The sequence below is a fragment of the Zonotrichia albicollis genome, chromosome 2 (genome assembly GCF_047830755.1).
Source record: "Zonotrichia albicollis isolate bZonAlb1 chromosome 2, bZonAlb1.hap1, whole genome shotgun sequence".
Taxonomy (NCBI): domain Eukaryota; kingdom Metazoa; phylum Chordata; class Aves; order Passeriformes; family Passerellidae; genus Zonotrichia; species Zonotrichia albicollis.
Genome location: NC_133820.1, coordinates 38,177,906 through 38,204,541, shown reverse-complemented (window position 1 = coordinate 38,204,541; position 26,636 = coordinate 38,177,906). Strand labels below are relative to the sequence as shown.

Below are 26,636 nucleotides of genomic sequence, written 5' to 3'. Positions count from 1 at the left end.
TGGGGGCATCCTCTTATAATCCATCTTTATTTGTAAAAATTCACATATAAAATCTTCAGTTTCCTTTTACAAAAACATAAAGGCACATAAAACTACTCAAACTCTCATCCCCCTGGACTGATGGTCGGACACTTCCCCCCCACCCCAACCTCCCCCTTGCTTTCTCCTCCAGTCCATGTTTCTTCATGTTTCCTTTAGTTTTCAGCTCACTCCTGCTCAGACAGTACTGCTCTTGCAAAGATGAAGTATGCACACAGGGGAGATGGTGGAGAGGTGGCATGGGCTGTGCGTGGAATGTTTTACAGGTACTTTTTAGTAGTAGGTCTCTCTTTCCACCCAGCCTGAAGGAAAAGGAGGGAGAAAGCAGAGTTAGTCTCAAGGCAAACCAAGTATGAGGCTCATGAGAGCTCCTTTTAGGTTCTTGAAAACTTGCACTGTAGCACCTGAGCTAATAAGTGACCTGCCACAATGGGGAAATCTTGCCAAATTGATATTCTCCAGCTTTCAGGAACTTCTCCAGCTTTCTAGAGCTATCCAAGCATTAATCAGTCTTTATCTACTTCAGTGCATCTGTACTTTTATATAATGGGAAAGAATGTAGGGACAGCAAGAAGGCCTTAATTTGAACTAAATGCACAATTAATATTGACAAAGGGGAAAACACAGCAAAATACAGCCCCAAATAGTGCTTAGGGGTGCCCAAGCTTTGCTGGGGTTTCTGGAGAACTCAGCAGCATGAAGAGGTGGGGAAGGAAACACAGAGATGAGCAGCAGATTCTTACCGCCAGGGTTGCGCCTGATAATGAGCTTTCTGACTTCATCATACACGAAGATGAGGAGGGAGTATGGGAAAGCACAGAACCACCAGGTCGGCCTGTTTGGGAGAGGAGACAGTGAGAACACGGGCTGTGGAGATGCTCTTGGCCTGGCACACTCAAGTGCAAGAAGGCTGGCATGACCCAGCTTGCCACTTCAGTCAAGAATCCTCCAAGCCAAGAATTACTACCAGGTTTTCTGCTGCAATAGATTAATTCACTTTTGGATAATAATTCCAACACAAGGTGTGTCATGGCACCTTTGCTCATCTCTGTACCAGCACCTCCCCACCTACCAATCAAGTAATATTTCCCCTAAGTACACAACCTTTGTGCCCAGAGCCTTGCTGGCTGGAACTGTACTGTTTCCCCTCACGATTTACACATACTAACATCCAGCTGCTGCAGGCACTGGGCAGAGGCCAGCTTTCTTGTTAGGAAACGCTCACACTTCAGCACCCAACTCTTGGAATGCAAGATGTACCAGGATTTATTTTTTTTCCATGAAGATTTCATGACACTTAAACTTTGAACAGTCCTCTGGCTTAAGACTAAACTCTGCCATGAAGTGTTGCAATGCTGTTGAGCAACACTTGAAATATTGGCACCTTCCCAACCATTAGGAAAGTTAGAGTGCATCAACTGGTCATCTGCATCTACGCAGCAGCTTTTCTAAGGCTTTACTACTTCCTACTTCTTCCCAAGGGATGTAGGAAAAAAGCACAACACGTCATCAGCAGTTTTTCAGTACCCAGGAGTCATCTGGCCTATGAATCACAAAATGCCACTGGCTTTCTTGGGAGGTGCAGTACCCTTCCCATAAAAATACTCCAGGAAATAAGTGCAACAGGCAGCTGCACTAGAGCACACTGGTACTGAAGTTGTATCGCTGATTTTTAGTGAGGCACTGAACAGGAGGCTCCTCGTAAACATTCCACACACAGTGAAAAAAACCCCAGTGTGCCACAGGACAGCAAAGGATCACTGACACCCTCTAACCTGAACTCTTTAAGACTAGGTTTGATGCTCCACTGGTTCACAACTACTTTTATCCATCTCCCCACATGAGCACTATTGTTCTGTGGTACAATCTGTTACACAAAAAGCATGATGCAACTTACTTCAGAGGATACATCCTTAGAGCAACATCCATCCCAGGGCAGTAGGACAGGAAGGCAGCCAGAGCAGTCTCCTCAAAGAGACCAAATATTAAGATCTTGTTCCTAGAAGAGACAGGAAAGAGGTCAAGAACAAAGTACTTTCGGAGATGACCTCCTAAAAAACAACCTAGCTGCCACATGGGAGTGAATGGAAACAGACATTCCAGTCCAGCCCAGAAGGTCATCAGGTGGGGACCACCAGGCCATCCATCCAAGCCAACTGCAGAGTTACCATGACGGTATTTTAAGTCTTTTCAGAGACAGCTCATTATCAAATCAACCAGCAATTACTTTCATCACAAATTCAGGAGGCAGCTGGAGTTTATGCCATGAGATCTCTTGATGTACAAGATGAGGAGATCAAGGCTGTGTGCTGGAGTGTCTGTGGGCTAGTGAGGTGGGCTAGCTTCCACAGACAATGCCAACAGAAGCCACCATTTCTTTGTCTCAGTGTCTCAGCCTGACAACTGAAAGTACCACAAGAGAGCACCCATCTTTTACCCACTACCAAGGCAGTCTGGTCAAGACCTCTGCCAAAACACCCAGACACAGCTGGGATGAAGAACTAGAGTGCTGTGTGCTGGAGAACACACAGAGTTCAATTCCAAATCTTCTCCATGGACAGGCTGACTTACTTCATCCCCTGCTGGAAGACAGAGTTTCTCCGGGTCTTGCAAATGATCAAGTCTGCCCACTGCACGACCACGATGCTGACAAAGAAGGCTGTGTGGCAAGTGAACTCCACTATTTTCCTCTGTTCATAGGTCTAGGAAGAAGACAAAGCAGAGAACATTTGTTCAGACACGCTGCCTTGGCTCTCTGGTGCTCACACCAAGTTCAGCAGGTGTCAATATTTTGGCTGGCAGCCTCTAGGCTGTGCCTCAAAACTCACCCATTGCTGCCCATAGCTGTCTTCCACATCGTTAATCCACCTGTCATCCCACTGAACTCTGAGCCCTAGCAAGCCAGAAGGCCAGAACCCATTCTCTGCCATGATTACAAAATAGGTGAAGAAACCTCCAAGGGCCTGGATCATACCTAAACAGGTAAGAAAGGATGATAAAGCCTGATGAGGCTACTGTGCAGAACAATTACAACAGAACAACCTAGGCAACCCTAACCACCTTAAAAATTACTCCTTGCAGTGCTCAATGTTCCAAGCAGCAGCTGTAGAAATAGTTCACACTAACATCAAACTCAGCTGCAATCCTTTTGCTGAGCAGCTTCTGCCTCCAACTTTGTACAGAGTTACTTCTGTTCTGGCCCTTTGCTGTGATGGCACCACACTCAAGGACACAAGATAAAACTCCCTTTGTATTCTTATTATGCCTTGCCCACCCCCAACCCTTGCAAAATACAGTCAAGAAGGTTCCCAAGGTCTGCTGCAATTAAGCCTGAGCTCCCATCCTGTGAACTGGGCACATCTCTGTAGCTGCCTTTAATCAAAGCTCCTAATGCTGTGTGTTTAGGGATACGCTGGAGAGAATCCTTTACTTCTAATTAAACTAACAATGGGATCTATGTTCTTGCTGAACAAGTCTGAACCAGAGGAGAGCTGGTTGCCAGCCAGTTCCTTTACAGCACTGTGCAATTAAACAAAATTACTGTGAAAGCGATTCAATGGATCAAGCTGCACAAGCCACCGCTATAAGCCATGGGGGAAGAATCATTGCAAGTTCTTCACAGCCTGAGGTTCTGGTTTACACACCCCAAACCTCAACCCTACCAAAATAAGCAGAGCAGTCACTGACTCAAGATTGTGTACAACCCCTGCTACCACCAAGTTCAAACTGGTGCCAGAGAAAACAGAGCAGCTTACCAATCTGCCCATAGGCCATGCTGATCAGCCGTTCATTCACCAGCTTGTCTGTTTTGGGATTTCTGGGCTGCCTCTTCATGATGTCACTCTCTGCTTGCTCGTATGCCAGGGAGATAGCAGGGACCTGAGGGTGGCAGACTGCTCTTAGAAGAGTTTCAACTCTCCACTGTATTGAGTCTTCCCTGTCCCATGTACTCAGTGCCAGAAACAGCACTCCCCAACAAAAGGGATATTCCAAAAGGACCTCACCCCCTTCCCTTTCCCCAGTTTGTCCTTACAAGGAGCTGAAAGATCCTCAGACTCAAGAGCCATGAGATGAATGTGAATAAAAGGAGTATCAGATGGTCCCTTACTTTAAATCAGAACACTAGAGGAAATTATTTAAGCATTTTCTTTCCACCTGTCCTTTCTTTAGGGTACCTAAGAACATGCACATTTTTTCTTGAGACAAAAAAACCACATTCACCATGTCAGTGCCCAAGTCAATGCAGAGGATGGTGACTGTTCCGAGAGGAAGGGGTATGTTTGCAATGATGAAGATCAGGAACGGCGTGATTTCAGGAATGTTACTGGTCAAGGTGTAGGCAATAGACTTCTTCAGGTTATCAAAGATCAGACGACCTGGGCAAGGAAGAGAGAGCAGGGTAACTCTCACTTGTCAGCACAAGGCAGCCAAGCAGCTCACAGGCAGCCTCAGTGCTAACACCAAATGGCAAAATGCTGGTGCAGCAAATGAAAGGGTTCTCTCATATGTAAGGGTGAGACTGCTCCACGCACAGCAACACCTGTGGACAGCAACACTTTGGTCACAGCACCCAGAGCTCACTGCATACAGCCTTGGTTTCTGGACATCATCAAGAGCCCCTGGAGGCACCCCCTGTTCTGCTCCTGTTGAGAGCTCCTTCTCCATCCGGGAGGAAAACGTCACACTCAGCTGGCAGAGATGACTGTAAGGTCACGTGTTAGGCAACAGCACAAAGTAGCTTTTGTTACTCAGCTGCTTCCTACTCTTACCCATCCCCAAAGGGTCAAGCAGAACACCCATGGAAAGAAAGAGGAAGGGAAGAGGAAAAGTGCTGCTCTCCTTGAAAACTCTTGTCATGGAGGCAAGCTCAAAGACCCCCCCAGGTGCCTCCATTTCAGAGGGGATGCTGAAGCATGTTACTTTACCAGCACTGCACACAAGTTACAGACTCACCTTCTTCAACCCCAGTGACAATGGAGGCAAAGTTGTCATCCAGGAGAATCATGTCAGCTGCCTGCTTGGAGACATCTGAGCCAGCAATACCCATAGCAACACCAATGTCAGCCTTCTTCAGGGCTGGGGAATCATTCACACCATCACCTGTGACGGCCACAATGGCACCCTAGTCACAAAGAGAGGAACAGCAAGACTGAAATCATCATGTAAGACACGTTTTTGGCAGAAAAGTGTTCTCCTACCTTACAGATGAAGCACAAAAAACTGTTTCACCTTGCTGTAAAGAGACCTCAGTTCCTCCTTGCCCTCCCCTCACCCTTTCCCTGTTCTGATCAGGGTCATCAAGGGAACCACGCTGCTCTCTCGAAAGGAGATACTGGACAACACATGAGCATGTTGGATCCTCCTCTCCCAAGCACATCCAGAGAATTTAGGAATTAAGTTTACAAATGAACATCTTAGTATCAGAAGAAAGCCTCAGTACAAACTGAAGATGTTTTCCTGTCAGACCCTTGTATTTATGTATTGTAGAGCAGCCTGACATCAGCAGCTGAAGGCTGCTGACAGACAGATTTAATCTGGCTCTTTACATGAGGGCACTGAGGAGACTTAGCCCTAGCACTTCAACAGTAGAACAGCCTGGTAGTTTACATATAAATGTCTGGGCACTTCTCTGCTATGACATCCTTACTCTCCCTCTCTTTACCTGTCGCTGGCAGCCTTCCACAATGATAAGCTTCTGCTGAGGAGATGTCCTGGCAAAGACAATTTCTGTGTGGTGAAGCAGGATGTCATCCAGTTGCTCGCTAGTCATGTCCTTCAAATCTGAGCCATGAACCACGCAAGCTTTGGCATCCCTGAAAACATAAGGTATGTTTTACTTTGCAGTAAGCTTCTCATTAGCTGACCTTGCCCCATAAAAATAAGGCTCATCAGTGCTTTGGGGAAAGACCAACTTCCGCTATGACTAAACACTAATTCAGGCAGCCTCTGCACAGAGGTTTGATGCTCAAAATTTTGAGAGGCAGATAGGGAACACCAAGAAAAAGACAAAAAACCAGAATTGAGCAACAGACAAAAACCCTCATGAGCAAATTAATTCTTTCCATAGCTTTCTAAAAGGCATCAAAGCAAAGACTAGTTGTTCCCACAAATCTCAGCCTCTCTGAAAAAAGAACTCCTGGCTCAGGTAGCTTCCAAGGTTTCAAGAGATGCTGCTGTCTTCAGCAGGCAATCTTTTTTGCAATAGACTGATGACCATGTGACTGGTGACACATGGTACTTCACAGAGTGTTCACACCATGCAAGTTCCAACTAATTTACACCCTTTGGCCACAAAAGCATGCAATGTTATATTTAGACTGATTTGGTACCCTACATGCTGCAGCAAAATACCATCTCTCTCCAGCTCAGCATACCATCCCTTATAGGTCTAGGAGACTGTCCACACAGCTCTTGACATCACCCAGTTTAGACAGGGAAATTCCTTCCCCACCCTTAGAGCCAGCTGCTGACCCGCTCAGTTCAGTCACAGAGCCCAGCCAACCCCAGCCTGCACTGCTGGGTTGTGAAGTTACCCTCAAAATCTAAAAAGAAAATGAACCAACCAAAAAAAAAAAACCCAAGCAATTTCATTTCACAGGGTGTCTCTATTCACAGCTCATAAGCTACATGGCTGTCCTCCAGCCCAAACACAGGCTGGGTCAAGCTAAGCAATGCAGACAGCCCAGCCATTCTGCAAACAGCCTGCTTATGCCAAAGCACATTTTCTGAGGATGCATCAGTCCCAGCTAGGCTATGAAGGCAAGCATTAACCCTTAAGAGGAGTTCCCTTCTTACACTTATTCTGCTTGTAGCTACACACTAGTGTCAACTCCTCTACCTGACATAAATCCTGCTCCCTTTGCTCTCCTACAGTCCTACTCTTAAGTACTTTCCACACACAAGACACGCACATTTAATGCAATCTTTTGTGCATTCTTCACATAACTCATGATACACAATGCAGAGCCACAATATGCTGAGCTAAGCAAATGCCAATCTTTTTGTGTCCAGAGGGGAGATGGCGAGGGATTATCCGAGGCAAGGAGAGAGGCAAATGCAGAATTCTTTGAACAGGTCTGGCCTTTCCCAGCAGACATTACCTAGGGTTGACCTGGCTGACAGGAATGTTGAGTCGAGCAGCAATATCTTCTACTGTTTCATTGCCCTCGGAGATGATGCCAACACCCTTGGCAATGGCTTTGGCTGTGATTGGGTGGTCTCCAGTAACCATGATAACCTGAAATGCAAACACACTGCCATGGAAGCCTTGCCTGCCCTGCAGAGCAGCACTGCCCAAAAGGCAGGGTCCCTTGCACTGGAAAGGCCACACATCTTTTGTTCTACTTGCAAGCCCTAGTACAGAGCAAGTCTGAGGTACAGCAGTACCTGTGACCACTATGCAAGGGATTGAGGTGGATGGAAGATGAGAAATTGTCCATGTTGAGCTAATGGAGCCAGTTCTGTCTCCAGCCTATGCTCCCTTCTCATTTTAGTCAGTACTGTGGCACTCTAAGCCAAATCATGTGCTTTGGGACACCATGCTCTCAGCATCTGCCAGGGCCCTAGCAGTTTAGAGTTTCACTCATTTTTCAGTTCATGAACACACAACCATTTGTATTTAACTTGGAAATTAAGCCTGAAGTAGCAGTAGTTAAATCCTGATCAATTCCTTCATCCACTCGCATTACAGTAATACAAGAGGTCAAGGAAGCCCTTTATTTCCCCAGGTATGAAGTGAGGTGATTTTCAACCCAGGAATAAATTACCTTGATCCCAGCACTTCTGCATTTGCCAACAGCATCCGGCACAGCAGCACGAGGTGGGTCAATCATAGACATCAGTCCTACAAAGCAGAGTTTCTCTACAGGGAAGTTCAGGTCGTCCGTATCAAACTGGAAGCCTTCAGGGAACTGATCATCAGGCAGAGCCAAGTGGCAGAATCCTGTAACACACCAAACCCACATTTACTCTGTTCCTACACATCAGGAGGCAGAGAGTGAACACTTACTGCTTCTGCAAACAGCTGTGCAAGAGTAACAGGGCAGCTTAGGCAGAGGTTTAGCCAGGGCTGTTGAGACGGGAGTCACGCTCCTATCCTGATAGCTACCAGCTGTGGCTAGGTGCCCAGCCACAGCCTGGCTCCTGTGCAGTGGAATAAACCCAACACTGTGTGGTCCCATGGAAGGTCCCAAATGCTTTGCTGCATTTTGATCTACGTGACTTTGCTGCTGACTCCGCAGAGCAGACCCTGCAGGCTGCCTTTTAGATTAAAGGCAAGACTGTCCCTACATGGACTGCTGAAGTGACCTTAATTCTATGGTTACACTGCAGGAACAGAGTAACCCTTCTCTTAATCTGTGAGGACTGCACAGGAACATGAAGGACAAATCTTTTCCAAGGTAATCAGGCTGTTTTTCCTTACCTAACACTCTCTCCCCGAGGCCTCCCAACTCAAGGTAGGCATTCTGAAAAGCATCTTTCATTTCCTCATCCAGTGGTTGCTCTTTGCCATGGATAAGAATAGTGCTGCAACGATCCAAGATCCTCTCTGGAGCTCCCTTCATCACCAGCAAGTAACGGGATTCTGATGGATTAGCGTTTTTGTGGATGGACAGCTATGGGTGGAAGAAATGAATCTGTTCTATAAACATGTACTGTGAAGGACACAGTAATCAACATCAGTGTTCTGCAACTATGGCAGCTCAGGGCCATTCGTGATACTCTGCTCTAGTTTTCATTTACCCACACTTTAAAGAGGTTCACAAACTAAGGAATCTGAGCATTCTTTGGCATTAATGTGTAACTGCAGGTGTTGTAATGACCTGTATTCAAGTGCCACCTGTGAAGGTCACTTCCCAGCAGTTCACTCCTATTCCCAGATTTGAGTTACTCCATGCTCTGTGCACTACTGCTCACAGGTTGAGAGCATGTCTGATCCTTTGTTAGCAGCTAACACCTTAGTGCCAGTGCAGCTCCCACATGTGTAAATATGGTAAACTTAGATTTATAGAACAGTCTTCAAGCAAGTAATGGCTAGACAAGATTTGGGTGCCAGAACAAGTTTTGATGCAAACTGTGTGCAAATTCACACAAGTACTTCACACAGCAGCTCTCCTTTCAAGAGCACACCTGCTTACCTGGTACTTGTTGGTAGAGTTAAATGGTATTTCCACCACTTTGGGATACCTTTCTCTCATCTGCTTGACAGAACCACAGCACAATTCAATGCATTTCAGAAGTGCAGACTCAGAGGCATCTCCTGCCACAGCTCGCTGAGGAAAAAAGACAACTGTCAAAACATACAACCACAGAAGAATGGATATTTAAAACTGATTTTAAGAGTAAATTCATCACAGTCCAGTCCCAGCTTCTACATAAGATTATATGAAAGCAAAGAATAAATAATTCTATTATCTAGTACCAACAAGTACTGCATTTCAGAAAGCCAGGCCTCCCATCTTAAGAGAGCAGCAGTCTTCTTGTGACAAAGTCAAGAAGCCCTTTAAAAGGGTTAGAGAAAGTCACATAACCAGGTACAGTCAGTCCAAGTGAGGCCGGAGGGTAAATTTTGAGAAGAACTACTGTAAGCTGCTTGCCATGAAGAACAGTTAATGTGAGATGAAGACTGACTATATACACACAGAAACTTCCACGTGCCCTCCCACTCCAAGATAACATCAGCTTATCAAGGCACTGGGAGAAATTTGATCTGTCCCTTCCCCATAAAGGTTAGCACTGGTAGAGATGGGGGTTCCCAGCCCAGGAGATCTGTATGTGCTCAATGTCCTGGTGGAGCTTTCTTTGCTGCAATTGAAACCAAGTGTTTCTTGCCCTTCTGGACTCTCTTTATCTGTGAGCTATTTTTTTTTTATCATTTCTTTACTACTTTTTGGTATCTAAAGACTTCCCAAAACTTCCCTGTCCCAAGCCTTCCTTAAAAAGGAAGAACTGCAGCTTTTTTACTTCAGGTCACATTTTGTAGATTTAAGATACAGTCAGAGGAGTGCTGGGGAAAAATAGTTTGTTCCATCATCTCTACTACCACTGCATCAGAACACCCCTGGGAATAAGTTTACTAAGCAACATGACTAATACTTGACAGATTATAAGCACTGTATGGTTAATTTCAGCCCTGGCTGGGTCACAGTTCAGAAGGAGGAATGTGAACTGGTGCTATGCCAGCTTTTGCACCAGCACTGAACCAGTGAAAGCTCAAGGAGACTTGCCAGTGAGAGCAGACTGTCTCTAGCCGGTCTCCCACAAGCACTGCTCCCCCTGCTCTGATGTTTACTTCTCCCAGCACCAGGTGTTTGTAGCTTTGAAGTGTACAAATGCCAGAGATAGCAATTCCTGGAACAACCAGATACTGGGAAATGCCTAGGAAAGCTTTCTGTTATTTTCTAGCCCTATGTGAAATATCTGGCCTCCCAAACTGAGTGCAGATGGCAGTGGATGGCAGGGATTCTGCTGTGGGAAAAATGCCTGTTCAATTCCATCTCCCCTGCCCACAGCACACCACCTCTAAGAGTGCTAGACTGCAGAAAAGGTTAAGAGTGGCAGCTACCTCTACTTGGCAGGTTCATGTGACCCACAGGATGTAACCTCACCACCACTATGAGAGGATGGTGGTGAGGAACAAGACCAACACTTTTTTTTGGGAACTCACCTTGAGAATTGGTACATTTTCCTGGCCAGCCTGAAACACAGCACGGTTACAGAGACCTGCAATTCTGGACAAAGCAGTCCAAGTGGCTGAGCTCTTGTCAAAGGAAGCACCTGGAAGCAGAGGAAGAGTGTCAAAAAGCCACCCCTCAAGAAAGTCACATAAGCTGAAAAATCCCACAGGTTTAAGACCAAGAAACCTTTATCTCAATCAGGAAACACTCAGAGCATCACTGCATCTCTTTCATTTCTCCTCCCTTCCCAGATACTTGACGAGGAACTGATTATTTTAAGATAGCATCAGTGTAAGAGAACACCTCTGCTTTCAAGATTCCAGTAATGGCCATATCCAGCCGCAACAGAGGGACACACTGACAAAGCCAAGGAATTCTGGACAGATAATACTCATTCAGAGGGCTTGAGAAAAGGATGCTGGGTTCTACCTCCAGCTTGTCTCACTTTATCTATCAGCCCAGGAACTGGATGAAATAGCTCCCAAAGGAACAATGCTTAAATAAAGATACTCTCTCATTCTGGCTATTAAGCTGGCTTTAAATGAGATGAAGAGACAGTTAACCGATAACCTAACATACTTTCCATGAAGTGAAATCTTCTAGGTTTACTTCCACTGCAGCCAAGCCAACCATTGCCAGGCCTAGGGCTTCCAAAAGATCTATTTATAGCTCATTACTTTGCATTAGTGTTAAATATTGTGGCTTTTTTAAGCAGTGCAGGCAAGTACAACGTTTTGGACTGGTTCAGTGCAGGGTGCAGCAGCACCACTGGAAAATATTTATGCTAATAATGTGTTGCAAACACAGCATTTCACAAGGTAGACAACAGCTAGGAAACTCCTGAGTTTGGTTGTACTGAACAGTTTGGAGAGATAAGCATTTCACTCAGTTGTACAGTGCACAGATTTCAGATTCTTATCAACTAGGACAAACTTCCTGCTAAAGTCTTACATTCATAGCTGGCACTGCATAAACACAACCTGGATGTTCTGGGAAAACCCCTGTCCAAAGGCAACCCATCTAGTTCCACATGGGAATTTGCCATCTATGTCCAGCCTCAAGTCATTATTATCAGGGCCAACACTTCTGCTGTCCATACTTTCAACAGACTTAAGATTGAGCAATGTCATCAAGATATATTTTAGCAAAGATAATCAGGTACTTTGTGAATATTTCTATGTACAGGACAAACATATGGTGCTGAATATTCAAGAGGCTCAAATTCCAATGGAGTAATTCTGCACAAAAGGCAGGCTAAACAGAGTTTAAGGATTAAACAGAATCATGGTCCAGTGCCAAAGCTTTCTATGTGTCATTTCAATTTTGTTATGCTCATTCTAGACTGTACATTAGAAAACCCTGCATTGTGAACATCACTTGGACTGAAGAACTACAAACACAGGTTCTTAGGAGTACCTGTGTCCAGGCAGGCCCAGAAAAAGCCATTTTTTAATGAAATGCCTCAAGCACAGCGAGGCTGTCTTACCACTCTGGTTCTCTGTAGTGTCAGCCTCATGGATCTGATTGTCAAACCACATGTGGGCAACTGTCATACGATTCTGTGTCAGAGTGCCTGTTTTGTCAGAACAGATGGTGGACGTGGAACCCAGGGTCTCCACGGCCTCGAGGTTCTTCACCAAGCAGTTCTTACGAGCCATACGCTTGGCTGTTAGTGTCAGACATACCTGGGGACAACAAAGAAGATGTCAGGCTAGATGCACTAGTGCAGTAATAACACTGCTATCCAACTCAATGTGCACATGGAATAACAACCAGCTCCCATGCCCTGCAGTGATTGCCTAACTCCTTGCTCCCCCTGACAGTGCAAAATAAACAGCAACACTTCAGCTCAGGTGCTAGGTTTAAATGACATTTTCCTCATTACAAAACCTCCAGAACAGGCTTCAGCCTCCTACTCTTCAGTGTATTAGGAAGGAAACATGCCTCAGACTAACATTTCAGTCAAAGTTGCCACCTCCTAACGATAAGAGTTCTCAAAATAGGTGAAGGCAAGCCACATATGAGCAGGCCCAAATTAGCTGTGGTGATAAGGCTTGCAAGTTGCTGGGGTAGAAAGTGAGCAGCTCCAGCTAACTTTCTTGCTAGAGGCTGTTATCTGGTTCCAGTTCCCAACCGTTCATTTCCTGGCTTGGTTGCTACTCTGCTTCCTAAGGCAGCATGGAAGCATTTTCTTCTACCACCACGCTCCATACACCTAAGAACACCTAGATACTCTCACGACCTCTCTTAAGGAAACCAAACTTAGAGAAACCTGTGACAGATTCCAGACCAAAGGCTGGGGCTGGAGTGAAGCCTGCTGGATCCTCTGCCAGCCCTTAAGGATTGGAAGGGTTGATGTGCATGTGGGTTTCTGATGGATGCAGCAGGAAAACCCCATACTGCCACAGAAAAAGGCAGGACTTAGAACTCCTAGTCTTGCTCACTTCAGCTGTATGGTGCCAAGCCTTTGTGCAGGTCTAACTTAGGGACCCATCCTTAAATTGCTTCAGAACTTGATGTTGATTCATGAAATTAGTTAAAATACACTGAATTTATAAAGCCCAACCCTACACGCTCACCCTTCCATTACTTCAGTGTTCACCTCTCTGAATGCACACTGAGATAAAGCACTCCACTTCCTTAAGGACCAAATTCAATCTTTTTTCCAACTTCACTCACCGTAACCGTTGCAAGCAGCCCTTCAGGGACATTGGCAACAATGATCCCAATGAGGAAGATAACGGCCTCCAGCCATGTGTACTCAAGGATGAGGGACAGGATGAAAAAGGAGACACCCAGGAACACAGCCACTCCAGTGATGAGATGGATAAAGTGCTCGATCTCCATGGCAATTGGAGTTTTCCCCCCTTCCAGTCCAGAAGCCAAGCTGGCAATTCGGCCCATCACAGTGCGATCCCCAGTGCTAATGACAATGCCACGGGCAGTGCCTGGAGGAGGGATGGGGTTGAGAAAACAAAAACAACACAGCTTAATATCCTGTAGGTGTGGAAGAGATGTCCTGGGTGGGCTTCAGCAAAAGACCCCATATTCAGAGCTGCAACAGAAGTCCTGCCAGACATGTCTGACATTCCTGCTTCCTGCAGCTGCAGTACTTCATACAGATCTACCTCATGTTTCACGCTATGTTATCTGCACTTCAACATTTTTTACTTGTAATAAAACAGGCTGGAAGACACACCACACAGCTGCTCCTCTGAAAGAAGCAAGAACAAAACACCCAGTAGTGCCGTGGAGTCTTGACCAACTCTAGAGTAGTGCAGTTGGAATGGGCAAGGACTTTGATGGGCACTTCCACCCTGCTTACCTACACAGTTCAATATCATTGCTCATACCTCAGGGCAGTAGGAGACACACATACCTTCCACACAGTTGGTGGAAAAGAAGGCAATGTTCCTGGTCTCCAGTGGGTTCTCATGGGAGAAGTCTGGAGACCTGGTTTGAGGCTCTGATTCACCAGTAAGTGAGGAGTTATCCACCTACATGAAAGAGAGTACTTTGTCATACATGAGCAGACAGATGCCTACTAAGTACTTTCCCCATCCTTCTCCTCCACTCCAGCCCCAATTCACAGCATAGAAGACTAATTCATCCTCCTTCAGAAGGAAGTTTCCCAACAGCCTGTCACTACTGTACCTTGCAACCATGTGCAGATATGATCCGAAGGTCAGCTGGAATTCTGTCTCCTCCTTTTACCTCCACTAGATCTCCAACTACAACACCTTCAGCATTTATGCTCATCTTCTCACCATTTCTGACTACAAGGGCTTGCTGAAAGGCAGTGAAGAAATAATCTGTGTCAAAAGCAATTCTTAGGAAAAGGCTCTAAAGATCTGAGAATCTTTTATGCTGTGCTTCTACAAGGTTTCTACTAAGGTGTTTATATCTGATATATACGTTATTTAAGAAAAATAAGTTGTTTTTTTTTTCTTGATATTAAAGCTCCTTGTTACCAACATGACAGTGTGGTAGTTATGATCCAGACTGTCCATGAAGGAATTCAAACTTTAGTGCTTATCACACCAGTTACAGAACTCCCCAGACTACAGAGAAAGTGTCCTATGATAGTTAACAAGCTGGTGGAACCCAGAGGTTTTCAGGAACTACCTTGGCCTATTAGCATAGCTACTTGGAGCAGTCTCACACACCCCTCAAAATTAAGAGCTAGTAACCCACATTAACAGCCAGGCCCGTGGAATTGGAGATGATGTTTAAAACAATTCATACTTTTAAACAAGCTATGGCTTGCCAGACAACAAGGAAATTATTTATTTCATACCTGAGGCACCAAGTTCTTGAAGGACTCCATGATCTTGGAACTTTTTGCTTCTTGGTAATAAGAGAAACAGCCAGTAATGATAACCACAGCTGCCAACACAATACCCAGGTACAGCTGCAAAGAGCAGAGAAAGTGAGTCAGAGGACAATCTGCCCGAAAGGCTTCCAGTTTGTCCAAATTGATTACCTGGCATTTGAGTGCCCCATCACAAACATGCAGGTACTTGCAGTCTCTGAACATTTTGAACACAAAGGCTGTCCATAAGCTAGTGTTGTTAACACAACACAAAGGAAGTTGCCTGTTCATTTAATTATGTGGAAGCACCCCAAAGCACGTTAAGCTCACACATTGAATTTCCCGTGCTTATGGGAAAAGCTTCTGGACTGAATGCTTAAAGGAAGTTAATCTGCCTTGAGCCCAAAAGGCTGCTCAGCCTGCCTTGGAGGTAAACAGACATTTTTACTTACGTTGTCGTTGTTGGGCTCCTCCTCCATCAAGCTCTGTATGCCGTAAGCCAGAAAACACAGAATAGCACCAATCCAGAGCAGGAGCGAGAATCCTCCGAAGAGCTGCTTACAGAACTTGACCCATTCAGGAGTGGTGGGTGGGGGGGTGAGGGCATTTGGGCCATCACGAGCCAGGATCTCCTCTGCACGTGCAGTAGTCAAACCCTACAAGAGAGGTTTCTTTTTAGGCATTGTGCAAAGACCAACTGCACAAGGTAGGTCTGAATTTGCTAAGTTCTACCACAGCAACAAGGAGCTGCTAACAGAAAACACAGACGTCCAAAGCTGCCAGGGCTCCACAACACAAGTGCAGGATGTGAGAGCTGAATGCCAGAACAGGAGCTAGAGGATGCTGAATGCTACTTGAGGAGCCTGCAGGCCATGGGCCTATGAACACAGAAGGAGGGCAGGACAAGAAGGTTACAGCCACAGACTTTGGAACAGCACAGCGCCATCCACCCTCATCAAATTATGGAACAAGTGAAAGCTGGAGGCCATAAAAGTGATGACATGCTGGAACAACTTTCCAGGAAGTTCAGCTTTCAGAAGCCGAGATTTTGGACACAAAAATGCAAATCGCTGTCCTGTTTTAAAGAGCAGACTTGATGCTAAATGCAATAATGCGCAAGAAACGCATTAAGCAAAGCAAACAATAGCAGAGGTATAAAACCACTGCAGTGCTTCTGCACTGGACTCTAAGGTAGCCTAGGACATTTGCACACCTCTTAGTGCAGAAAGGCAGAATTTTAACTGGTACTAGCCATCATTAAGCCTCTGGGCATGTGCTAGCTCTCTAGACTATATTTGCAACATAACAAACACTTGTCCTCATTACATGCTCCTCCGGAAAAAAATAACACCAAGAATCAACTTGACCTTGAACGACTCAGAGGCAGATAACAGTGACTTTGTTAGAAGCAAAGTCACTAAAGTATTGCAGTCAAGTTGTTCAGTGGGAGGATAAAGAGAAGTATTTGTGAATTCAACAGTTCTCCCAAAGCCCGAGAAACTTAACTGGAGGAGGGGAGATTAAACACAGAAAGAAAAAAAACACCACACCAAAATCAGACCACCCAGATCTCCCTTTGTGAAATGCTCTGAACTGTGGCTGTTTCTTTTCAGATCAGCGCAAAGAAGGAAGGAATACAATGTTTACCTACCCGATTCAAGTCTGTTCCATATTTACGATGAAGTTCATCAAGGCTCAGCTTGTGGTCATCCTGAAAGACAAATGGTTGGAAGAGAAAAGAATCTGAGAAAAGAGCTCAGCAATTCCACCTCCCACCCCAGGTTTCCTATCTGTAATGGTGTGATAGCAGGACTCTAGCTCATCCTTTCTGTAAAGGGAAATCTCAAACTCCTTCTGGAATTCAGCACAGTCTAATCTTTAGCATTCTTGTGGCTATTTGGATACTTGAAAACTTATTTGAAAAAGTCTGACTTTCAGTGCAGTCCTTACACCCTCAGCAGATTCTGTTAAACCTCAGTGAGTGGGTTTCTTGGGAGGCTGAGAAAGGAACGGGGAAAAAAAAGGAGTTGGGAAGGTAGGAATGCACTGAAGATTAAACCTGTAATTTCACACATTTTTAAGTAGTGGTGCCATATTAAGCACTACTTTGGGGGAAGTGTTTCTTTCCCTAAAGAGGCTTCTTTTCACAGCCTGGTTATTTTTCAGTTGGATTGAGTTAGTTCAGAGCAGTGCCTCACTTAAAAACTTGCACTTGAGGAGCAGACGCTTTAAGTGCACATGTCTACTGAACACAGAATGTAATCTTTGAGCAATATTTAGAATCCCCTCTTCCTAACAGAGGGGTCAAAAACGTTAAAGCGCAGTCTCAAACCCATGGAGCAGAACCAGAATCTGCATCACCTTTAATGACAGCAGATCTAAGCCAGATGATGCTCACAGACAGATACAGCATCATCCAGCTTTCACAGATGGAGATGGGAGACACTCCCCACAGCCTCAAACATGATTAGAAGGAATAACACTGAGGTCAGTCTGAGCAGAGGCCAGCAGTAAATGGAGCTGTACATCCTCAACTCCTCAGCTGGAATGAAAACAGCAGTCCCACTCACATGACAGCACAATAAAGCCTGTAATGCTGCTATGCAGAGCTGAGGAAATACATCCATACTGTGCTATGGGTAATGCAGGCAAGCACAGACCTAGGTTCTGTGTCAAGTGCCTTTTGAGAAGTGATGTGACCAGGGTCTACTGTGTGCTCATCTTGATGCTGAAACACTTACAGCCCATCTGACTTGGGGCAGAGGGGAGGAGAAGGGACATCAGCACCTTCAGTCACACCATACTGTCAGCACACCAGCTCGTTTCTCTTTTAGCCAGATTAGGGACAGGGCTTTGGGCATAGCAAACATCCTTAGAGCTGCTCTTTCTGTGCCCTGCACTCTTACCATCACAACTTCCTTTTTAAGTTCATCCATGTCCCTCTCCTTCTTCCCCTTCTTCTTTCCGCCATGCTCTGATGTAGCAGTGGGCTCATACTTGTCTCTTCCAGCCTGCAAGGGAAGATTCAGCACTATTAGAAACATCTTACAGTCAAATTCCACAGCAGCAGACATGAACTATACACACACAAGACTGCCAGGCAGACAAAATTATTACAGTTTATTAAAGCTGTCTACCTAAACTTCAGTAAAGCCTTTGACATTGTTTCCTACAGCATTCTCTTGGAGAAACAGGCTGCTTGGACAAGCCTGTGGCTTGGACAGGTGCACTAAGCGCTGGGTAAAAAACAGCTAGAGGGCTGAAACAAGAAAGTGGTGGTGAACAGAGTTACATCCAGCTGGCATCTGGCCATCAGTGGGGTTCTCCAGGCCTCAGTACTGAGGCCAGTCCTGTTCAATATCTTTATCAGTAAACCAGACAAGCAGATCGAGTGCATCCTCAGTCAGTTTGCAGATAATATTAAGTTGGGCAGGAGGGTTGACCTGCTGGAGGGCAGGAAGGCTCTGCACAGGGATCTGGACAGGCTGGACTGATGGGCTGAGACAACACAAGGTTTAACACAAGGTTAAATAAGGCAATGTGCCGAGTCTTGCCTTGGCATCGCAACAACCCCAGGCAGAGCTACAGGTGGGGACAAGAGCAGCTGGAAAGCTGCCCAGTGGAAAAGGACCTGGGGGTCAACAGTGGCTCCACATGAGCCAACATGTGCCCAAGAAGGCCAATGGCATCCTGGCCTGTGTCAGCAACAGCGTGGCCAACAGGACCACTGCAGTGACTGTACCCCTGTGCCTGGCACTGGTGATGCTGTACCTTGAGTGCTGTGCCCAGTTCTGGGCCCCTGACTGCAAGGAGGACATTGAGGTGCTGGGGAGTGCCCAGAGAAGGGCAACAGAGCTGGGGGAGGGTCTGGAGCACAGGTCTGATGAGGAGCTAAGGTTGTTGAGCCTGAAGAAAAGGAGGCTCGGGGGAGACCTTACTGCTCTCTGCAACTCCCTTTCAGGCTACAGGAGGCTGTAGCCAGGTGGGTGCTGGTTTACTCTCCCAATAAACAACGGGCCAAGATCAAATTACCTCCAGTTGTGCCAGGAGAGGTTTAGATTGGCTATTAGGAAAAATTTCTTCACAGAAAAGGCTGTCAAGCCCTGGAACAGGATACCCATGAAACTGGCTGAGTCACCAGCAGTATTTAAAAGATGTGTAGATGTGGCACTTGGAGAGATGATGTAGTGGTGGACTTGGCAATGCTGGGTTAGCGGTTGGACTCAATTACTCTAATGGTCTTTTCCAACCTACATGATTCTACGACAGTCATGCCACTACATTAAATAAAAACGAGCTAGTGAACAGAGAAGTCTGCTTGGCATCATGCCCAATACACAGACTAGACTCAGATGTTGTGCAAGCCTAGCAAGGAGGTAAGTAACCCATACACTGCTCAGGCAGTCCTGATGCGTGAGCCCTGGCTCAAGCCGGAAAAGTGATGAAGAGCAGAAGAAACCAATTCCTGAGAGCAAACGTATGTTTCCTTCAGCACATTAACTCCTCCTCCTCCTCCCTCCCAGCCTTCCACATCCTCTGGTGAGGAGGAGCAGCCTAACAACTGTACATAAATAAGAGGTGGTACCTCTGCTGGTCTATTCTGGGGGCTAAGTTCCAACACTTTCATTCTCAGTTTGGCAAACTAGCTGGCCAGTTTACACAACAGGAATCTGCTTTCAATTTATGGCAGTTTGAGCAGCAAGAATGGTATACAAAGCAGCAGTACACTTTTGCAGATTCAATCTGTGCTTAGTCCTGCTTACACTTCACAGAGCAGATGATTTGCTTAAAGCCTGTTTATTCAGTAGGATTTTTATTCACTTTTATTATGGTGAATTCTACATGAAATCATGCAAAGATTTAGATCTAGTCATAATGGGGTAAACAAGCATCTAAGGACAAACAAATGATGACTTAGTGCACATAAACATAATTTAATCTTCTGTTCCCTTCTATGTGGGACCAATTACATCCCCACACTCTGCCAAGTTTTATGTGATGAGATTTTCACCTAATAAGATCTCTGAGAATAACTTTAAGATGAAACAGCACTTAGTGGCCCCAGAGTCAAATCTTTAACGAGATTAAGAAAAGGTTTCAAAGGCACTGCCTCGCTTGTTCTTTGCATGAACACCTCAAACCACGAACTGGACTCCTGAGAGCTGGATTCCTGAGTGACCTGGACACAGGAACTACTGTTTGCATCCAAGACCTGTCCTGATGAGCAGCTAGCACAGGAAATTATTATCTGTTTTGAGAGAAGTACAAACCAAAACCAAAAGTGAAACTGCACCAAAAAAAGGATGACCATTACTTTTCTGAAAGAACCCGTCAGTCACATCTAGACAAGGGGTTTTTTTACTGTGCTGAGAAAGCTCTGTGTGCAACATTCTGCAGCCAGTCACACACATAGCCATAGTCACATGCACAGAAGTCTCCCCTTGCCCTGCTCAGTAAAGGCAAGCTTTGCATGTCACGGCAGAGCTGTGCAATGGAAACAGTTTTTAGTAAGTACAGCAGAGCAAAGCTATTTGCCTCCACTGATCCAGGAAAAGGACACAGAACTCCAGACTATCAGCATTCCTGACATTCTCTTCCCTGCACCTAAACTCTCATTTCCCTTCTTTAAAAAAGTGAAAGCCACGGTACTTAAACCAGCAAGGTCCTCGCATTCCTGCATCACAGGAATTTGCCACAGGGCAATTCACAAAAAGCCACCATCAAACATCTCCTTCAGTCTCTGAAGGAAACAACTTTGACTTCTGCTGGAGCTATGGCAGACAAGTCCAAACACGGCCCTGCACAAAACACATGCCTCTTGACTGCTGCTTGAGATGCGAAATGATTCCTAATGAAGGTGAAGGAGCTAGAGCCTTGTCTGACCACTCATCACCTCCAGCTTCACCCCTTCTCCCCAAGAAAAGCTTGGCAACTGCTTGCAGGTGATCTAAAAACCTCCTGGTTTTTTGAAACTGTGAGAAACCCAGTTTCTCATTGGGGGCAGTGAATAACCCAGGAATATAGGAGTGCTTAGGCTTTTTCAGCTGCAGACGAATCAATCTACAAGTGGGCAAACATGAAAAGGCTCATTGCCCTTGTTCAAGCATGATTTGCTTTAAAAAAAAAAAACAGCAACCAAAAAAAAACAAACCCAAAAATCCCAGTGATCAGCTCCAGTCAGAACAAAGAGTGGACAGAGTTACTTGTTGCTTTAAGCACCCAAGTATTTGGGTCTTAGTGGAGTCTATCTTACAGAGGAGCTCAGCAATTCCCCAGCTTGGAAAAAAAAAAAAAAAAAAAAAGCACAATACTTTCAGTACTTTCCCTCTGTTGCTTTATTACTACATCCCACCCTTACTGAAAAGGTAAGTAGGTAAGCCAGGAGAATCAGCTTCAGCTCTTGTTACAGGATCATTTAATGCAGAATCTGAACTTCCTGCTCAATCATTCAAATCTGAACTTGACACACGCATCAGAGTCCAAGTCCTGCCCCTGTTCTGTGCCTCCGGGGCCATTGCCTCCCTTCCTGCAAGATGAGCCCAATCAGTTCAACAAAGGCTTGTGCTGGCTGGGCTGCCAGGGGAAGAGGTTTTCAGCCCACCTCGGCGCTGTAGGATTTCCCTGCTCTCCCCTTCTTTTCCTGTTATACAAAGAGAAGAAGGCCTGTGGTACTCCACATCCACGTCTTATCACGATTTAATCACAGGGCCTGAACACAAAGGAAGGTCTGTCTCATCAGAAATGTCACCCCTGTTCCTTGACTTAGCCCAAGAACTGACTCATCAAAACTGCCTCCGAAAAAAAACAATGCAGCTTCTTTTTTTTTCCATGCAAGATTTATTTTTTTTCCACTGGCTTAAGCACAACATTTGTACACACCAGTGTAAGAAGTTTTATACATCCCCCAGAAAATCCTATTGTCTTTCAGCTACAGCTGATGATTTTCCGCTCTGGACTAATTGAGCCATTCAAGGTTGATGTTCTCAATACAAGCCATGATTGACCAAGAAACAGGAGGGGTACAAATCAGCAGACAAGCTCAGAAGTACCCTGTTCTAAGATCACCTAATCCAACAAGAAATGTCAAGTAAGAGCCAAAACAAATTATGCAGTCTCTGGAGGCCTGGTCTGTTTTAGTGCTTATGTCATTATAATCAATTGTGCAGAGAAAACAGAAAAGTTACTGTCCTGCTGCCTTATGAGACAGTAAATATATTAACCAGATGAGTCATAAAACTAACTCTGCCTATTGGACTGGAAACTCTGTTCCATGACCCTATGTAATCCTAGCAAGAAATGGAACAGCTTCTTTGGATCCTTCTTACTCCCTCCCAAGAGCTGTCTTCAATCTCCTATCACGAATCAAAAATTTAAACTGCATCAATTGATCAGACTCTCAGCATCCAGGACGGTACAAGGCAGTTTTTACTCAACAGCTAGTAATTGCTAATTGCGCAGTCTGCTGCTTCCCAAATTATGAAAGGACAAGCTCCTCTCCCATGAGAAGAGATGTAAACCTAATCAGGTTTTTAATAATCAGGATGAAACAAGGACCACCCACACACCTTAAGCCCTGTCTGGGTATGAGGACAAACAACTCTACTGCTCTGGAGTTGTGTGAAGACCCAAGAGCAGAGAGGGTTTTCCAAATGTCATCACTGCACAGCTGAGTAGCCCAGCCTGGGTTTTTTGGTGCTGTGCCAACTACAAAGAGTCACCTTCCTCACTTCTTTGCCCGTAATAAACAGTCACCATAACTCCAGACATCTCTAGTAGCTGAAAACACATCAAGAGGAGGGACTGGACGCAGGTTTCCCCTAGACAAGCTGGTGAAGGCTGCCCCTTAGACAGGCCTGGGTGAAGGATGAGCTGCAGTTCTCCGCAGGTGAGGACTGGAGCGGGTTGTACAGCTCACATCACTTGGCAGAGGCCCCTGTCCGTGTTCCCGTTTTTCCAGAAACGTGCGCTGACTAAGCCCAGGGTTTTCTTTGGAAAAAGGACTATCTCTAGCTACAGTAATAAAAAGTGAACTGTCATAAAATAGCCATAGTAATAAAGGAATGAATGAGATGTGGGAAGGGGAAGGTAATATATAAGATTTTCTTTAATTGCACCAGATAAGGATTGCTTTGATTTGCATTATTTCCCCTCAGTTGGTTCCATTATGCAATAAACCTTCCTAGTTTCTGACAGGGGGAAAAGGCCCTTAACTGGGGTTCAAGGAAATCTGAACTACCTAAGAGCTGTTTCTGCTCCACACAAGTGTGCTTGATCACAGCATCCAGCTTCAAAAAGTCTTCACTACTGTTCCCAACAGGCTTCACACACACTTTCCTTTGGTTAGAAGACTCGATCTGAATTAAGGATCGAGTCTCCTCCTCACGGCCTTTAAGGCAAAGCTGACCTCCAGAAATGACCCCAAGCACACACCACCAACTCCACGCCATGCCTGTGCAGTGAGTGAGATGGAGTGAAACACGCTGCTGTCTACCACCAGCTTCCAGTCAGCTCTGAACAGGAATGAAATCCAGAGTGCTTTCCTCCGCTCCACACACCCCCCCTCGTTGGATAATCTGCTTTCTGGGCTGCGGAGCAGCAGCTGGCCCTCCCCTTGCCCCATTACCATTTAAAGTAAAACAGACTCAGCTTCTCCTCACAGCCACAGAGAGAAGAAGCTTGTTTTCTCACACTTAATCTCTTTTCTCCTCTTCCATCCCATCGTGCACCCATATAGAACACGTTTCCCTTTTGGGCACCCTAACTCAGGGCAGGCACATGCTGCTCAGTGTTGCATCCACACTCCGTCTTTTCCACTGCCTCGCTCTCCCACATGCCCGTTTTCCAGGGGGTCCCCAGTCACACACACTTTCTCAGCGCTGAAGGAGCAAATCTTGTGACTTGCTACCAGAAAGCATGAGGCAGCCGTATTATCCCCGCTGAATTATCCCTTGCGGCGGCGCTTCAGTTTCAAGCTAATTGCTTTATTATCCGAGCAACCTCCGAAATCTGAAGTGTAGCGAGACAGCTTTCTACACTGGAAGGCGTTTGTACCTTTCCTTAGTCCCACCAAGGCAGGCGAAGCCCCTGAAGCCTTTTGTGCTGCAGTCTTGCATACACACAACTCAAAGGCTGCTCTGATCATTTAAAAAAGATTCAGAATACTGGCAACACTGTCAGATCTCTCCTCAGTGTTTTATCTCCTAGATGAATTTTACTGTCCCTACAGCCTGTTGCCTACTGGACTCAAATCCAACAGGCTGAGCTGCCAAGCAACAGAAGAACTCTCTTAGGAAAAGAAACCCCATGCACAGATCAAGTGCTAAAAGCCCACCCCACACAGCCCGTTTTCCAAGCAACCCTCCATTCAGCCACGGTCTTGCAGCTCTCCCTACTACTCACGCAGTTATGTCAACACTGCTGCTGCTGGACTGCACCGATGAGGACAATACAAAGTCAAGTCAATGTTTGAACAGCGCTCGGGAAGCACAGAACACCTGTTGGCAGGGAGCAGGCTAACACCGCTGCCATGGCCCTGCACGGGCAGCCTCTCCTCAGGAAGTAGAGAAATCAGGGAATTTTACAGGAATGCGGCTAAACCAAAAGTAAACACGAACCTACACACCTCCAACTACGCAAGACATACCGGGAAGGATTCGAAGTTTTTGGAAAAAAACAAACATCCAAGCAACAAACCCCAGAAACTAGTCTCCAGTTTTCTGACATAAAATGAAATCAGACCAAGCCAAGAGCTGTTTCTGCTCCACACACGGGTGCTGGAGCACTACATCCCCCAACAGCCTTCACATGCACTTTTCTTTAGTTAGAAGATACAGTCTGAACTAAAGACTTCTCTTCCCTATACCAGTAGAAACAATGCTGATCCAGGGGCAGAAACCGCTGCAGGAACCGCACAGCCTTCTGCGCCAAGTTATCGCCCCAGAGAACAGGAGACCTCAGCCGTGTCCGCCTCTCTTCTGCCACCATCTCCCATCACACCCTCACTGCTACCAACAGGCAAATTAGCCCTAACAACGCTGAGGGCTCCCCTTCTCCCGCCCCCCCCACGCCGGGCCTCGTGTCTCAAGGAAAGTCTAAAGTACTCTCAGGAGCCCCGGGAGCAGCCGCGCTCCCTCCCCAGCTCCGCAAGGCCACCAGATAACACCAGCCCCGGGGGCTGCGGGCGGACGAGAGGCCCCTCGTCGGGGAGACACGGCCTCCAGGAGGAGCCGGGGGCTTTGGGACGCCGGCTCCTCGCCCCGGGCTCCGCCACGCCCTCGGCCGGCTCTTCCTTCCCGCGGGCGGCGGCGGCGGCCCTCGCACGTTGCTGGGGCTGGCGGCACCGGCGCCGCTCGCCAACGGCCGCGGCCGCCCTCGCACCCGGCCCGACGTGGCCGCCCCGGCCCGGCACACACAAAGCGCAGCCTCGCCGAAGGGAAAGGGGCACCGGCCACCGTCCGGTTCCTCGAACTTCCCACTTCCCGCCCCGGCCCGGCCCCGCCGCTCACCCCCTTGCCCATGGTGCCAGGCGACTGCGTGCGGGTCAAGTGACGGGGGGCGAAGAGCGGGGCTCAGCGGCGCCACGTGTCCCGGCCGGCGCAGGTGCGGAACAATAGGAGCAGCCCGGCCGGCGCGCTCCTTCCTCTTCTTTCTCCTCCTCCTCGGCTCCTCGCCTTCGCCGCGCCCCCCTCTGCCCCCGCCCGGGTCGTTCCTCTCCGACGCCGCAACCGCGCGCAGCTCCGGCCGCCGCCGGGTTCCCGCCGCATAAAGAGCCTCGCTCGTCCGCCACGCCCAGCCCGTTGTGGCACCACCCCGTGCGCTGAAAGGGCGTGAGCGGGGCGGTGCTGGGGGAGGGGACAGCGCCCGCGGCTGGCGAGGCACAGGGCCCGCGGGCCCTTCCGCCCTCCCGGGTGCATCTCGGGACGGGGCGCTCACCTTCAGGCTCGCCGGGCCGAGCGCCCCTTCCGCGGCACCGCTGCCAGGCCGGGGCTCCTCGGGCGCCTTTCCCGCCGGCCCTGCGGGGGCTCGGCCCTGAGGCCGCCCGGAGACCCCAGGCACTGGTGCCCTGCGGGTGTTGCCGCCGGTCGCTGAGAGGCTCAGGAGCCCCGGTGCTCCCCGTCCACCCCCGCTCCTCGTGCTGGGCATGGTCCCTGCCGGGCTGCCAGCCTGCCCGAGCCGCAGCGCGCTCCGCTCCTGTCCCGCAGGAGATGTTCTTCCCGCAAACCTCTTCTGTGGCTCAGGACTCGGTGAAGAGTTTGGGGGCAGCTTTCTGTGTCCTCTGCTGCTCAGCAAGCCCGGCTAGGGGACCAAGTTTGGCTATGGTCATCCTTCCCTTACCTTTCAAATTCTGGGAGTGACAGATGCAGAAATTAGGACTTTGTGTCTGTTCACTTTGGTTTTGGGGTTTTCTTGCAGAAGTTTGTCGACTTTGCTTTTACTTCTGTCTAGATTTTTATCTGATGCTCTTTTTTATTCTTGATGGCTTAGTAGAAGCCCTGGAACCGTGTATAAACTTGGAATGAGAAAGTGTTTCAGGAGGCTTCACCTGCTGAGGGTCCCAAAAATAGCTGTGAAGTTTCTTGGGAAAGAGGAACATAGAGCACTTCCCTGCT

The 26,636-nt window shown here is 47.1% G+C and overlaps 1 protein-coding gene across 1 annotated transcript; it reads right to left on the bottom strand.

The window, feature by feature from the left end:
• Positions 1 to 25,809, bottom strand: ATP1A1 (ATPase Na+/K+ transporting subunit alpha 1). The gene is made up of 23 exons (XM_005486111.4): positions 25,533 to 25,809; positions 17,934 to 18,038; positions 16,679 to 16,738; positions 15,480 to 15,683; positions 15,013 to 15,126; positions 14,370 to 14,504; positions 14,095 to 14,212; positions 13,395 to 13,663; positions 12,202 to 12,400; positions 10,706 to 10,815; positions 9,177 to 9,311; positions 8,462 to 8,654; positions 7,806 to 7,981; positions 7,140 to 7,276; positions 5,702 to 5,852; positions 4,993 to 5,161; positions 4,261 to 4,415; positions 3,795 to 3,918; positions 2,868 to 3,013; positions 2,611 to 2,741; positions 1,937 to 2,038; positions 783 to 874; positions 1 to 341 (listed from the first exon to the last, which is right to left on the bottom strand). The coding sequence occupies exons 1-23, from the start codon at positions 25,542 to 25,544 to the stop codon at positions 313 to 315; spliced, it is 3,066 nt and encodes a 1,021-aa protein (XP_005486168.1). The 5' UTR covers positions 25,545 to 25,809; the 3' UTR covers positions 1 to 312.
• Positions 25,810 to 26,636: the final 827 nt, after the last annotated feature.

Coding starts and splice junctions, on each gene's coding strand:
- ATP1A1 (XM_005486111.4), bottom strand. Junction 16,739..17,933: donor TTAAAAAGGAAGTTGTGATG/GTAAGAGTGCAG, acceptor TTTGTCTTTCAG/GATGACCACAAGCTGAGCCT. Junction 2,039..2,610: donor GTCTTCCAGCAGGGGATGAA/GTAAGTCAGCCT, acceptor TGTCTCTTCTAG/GAACAAGATCTTAATATTTG.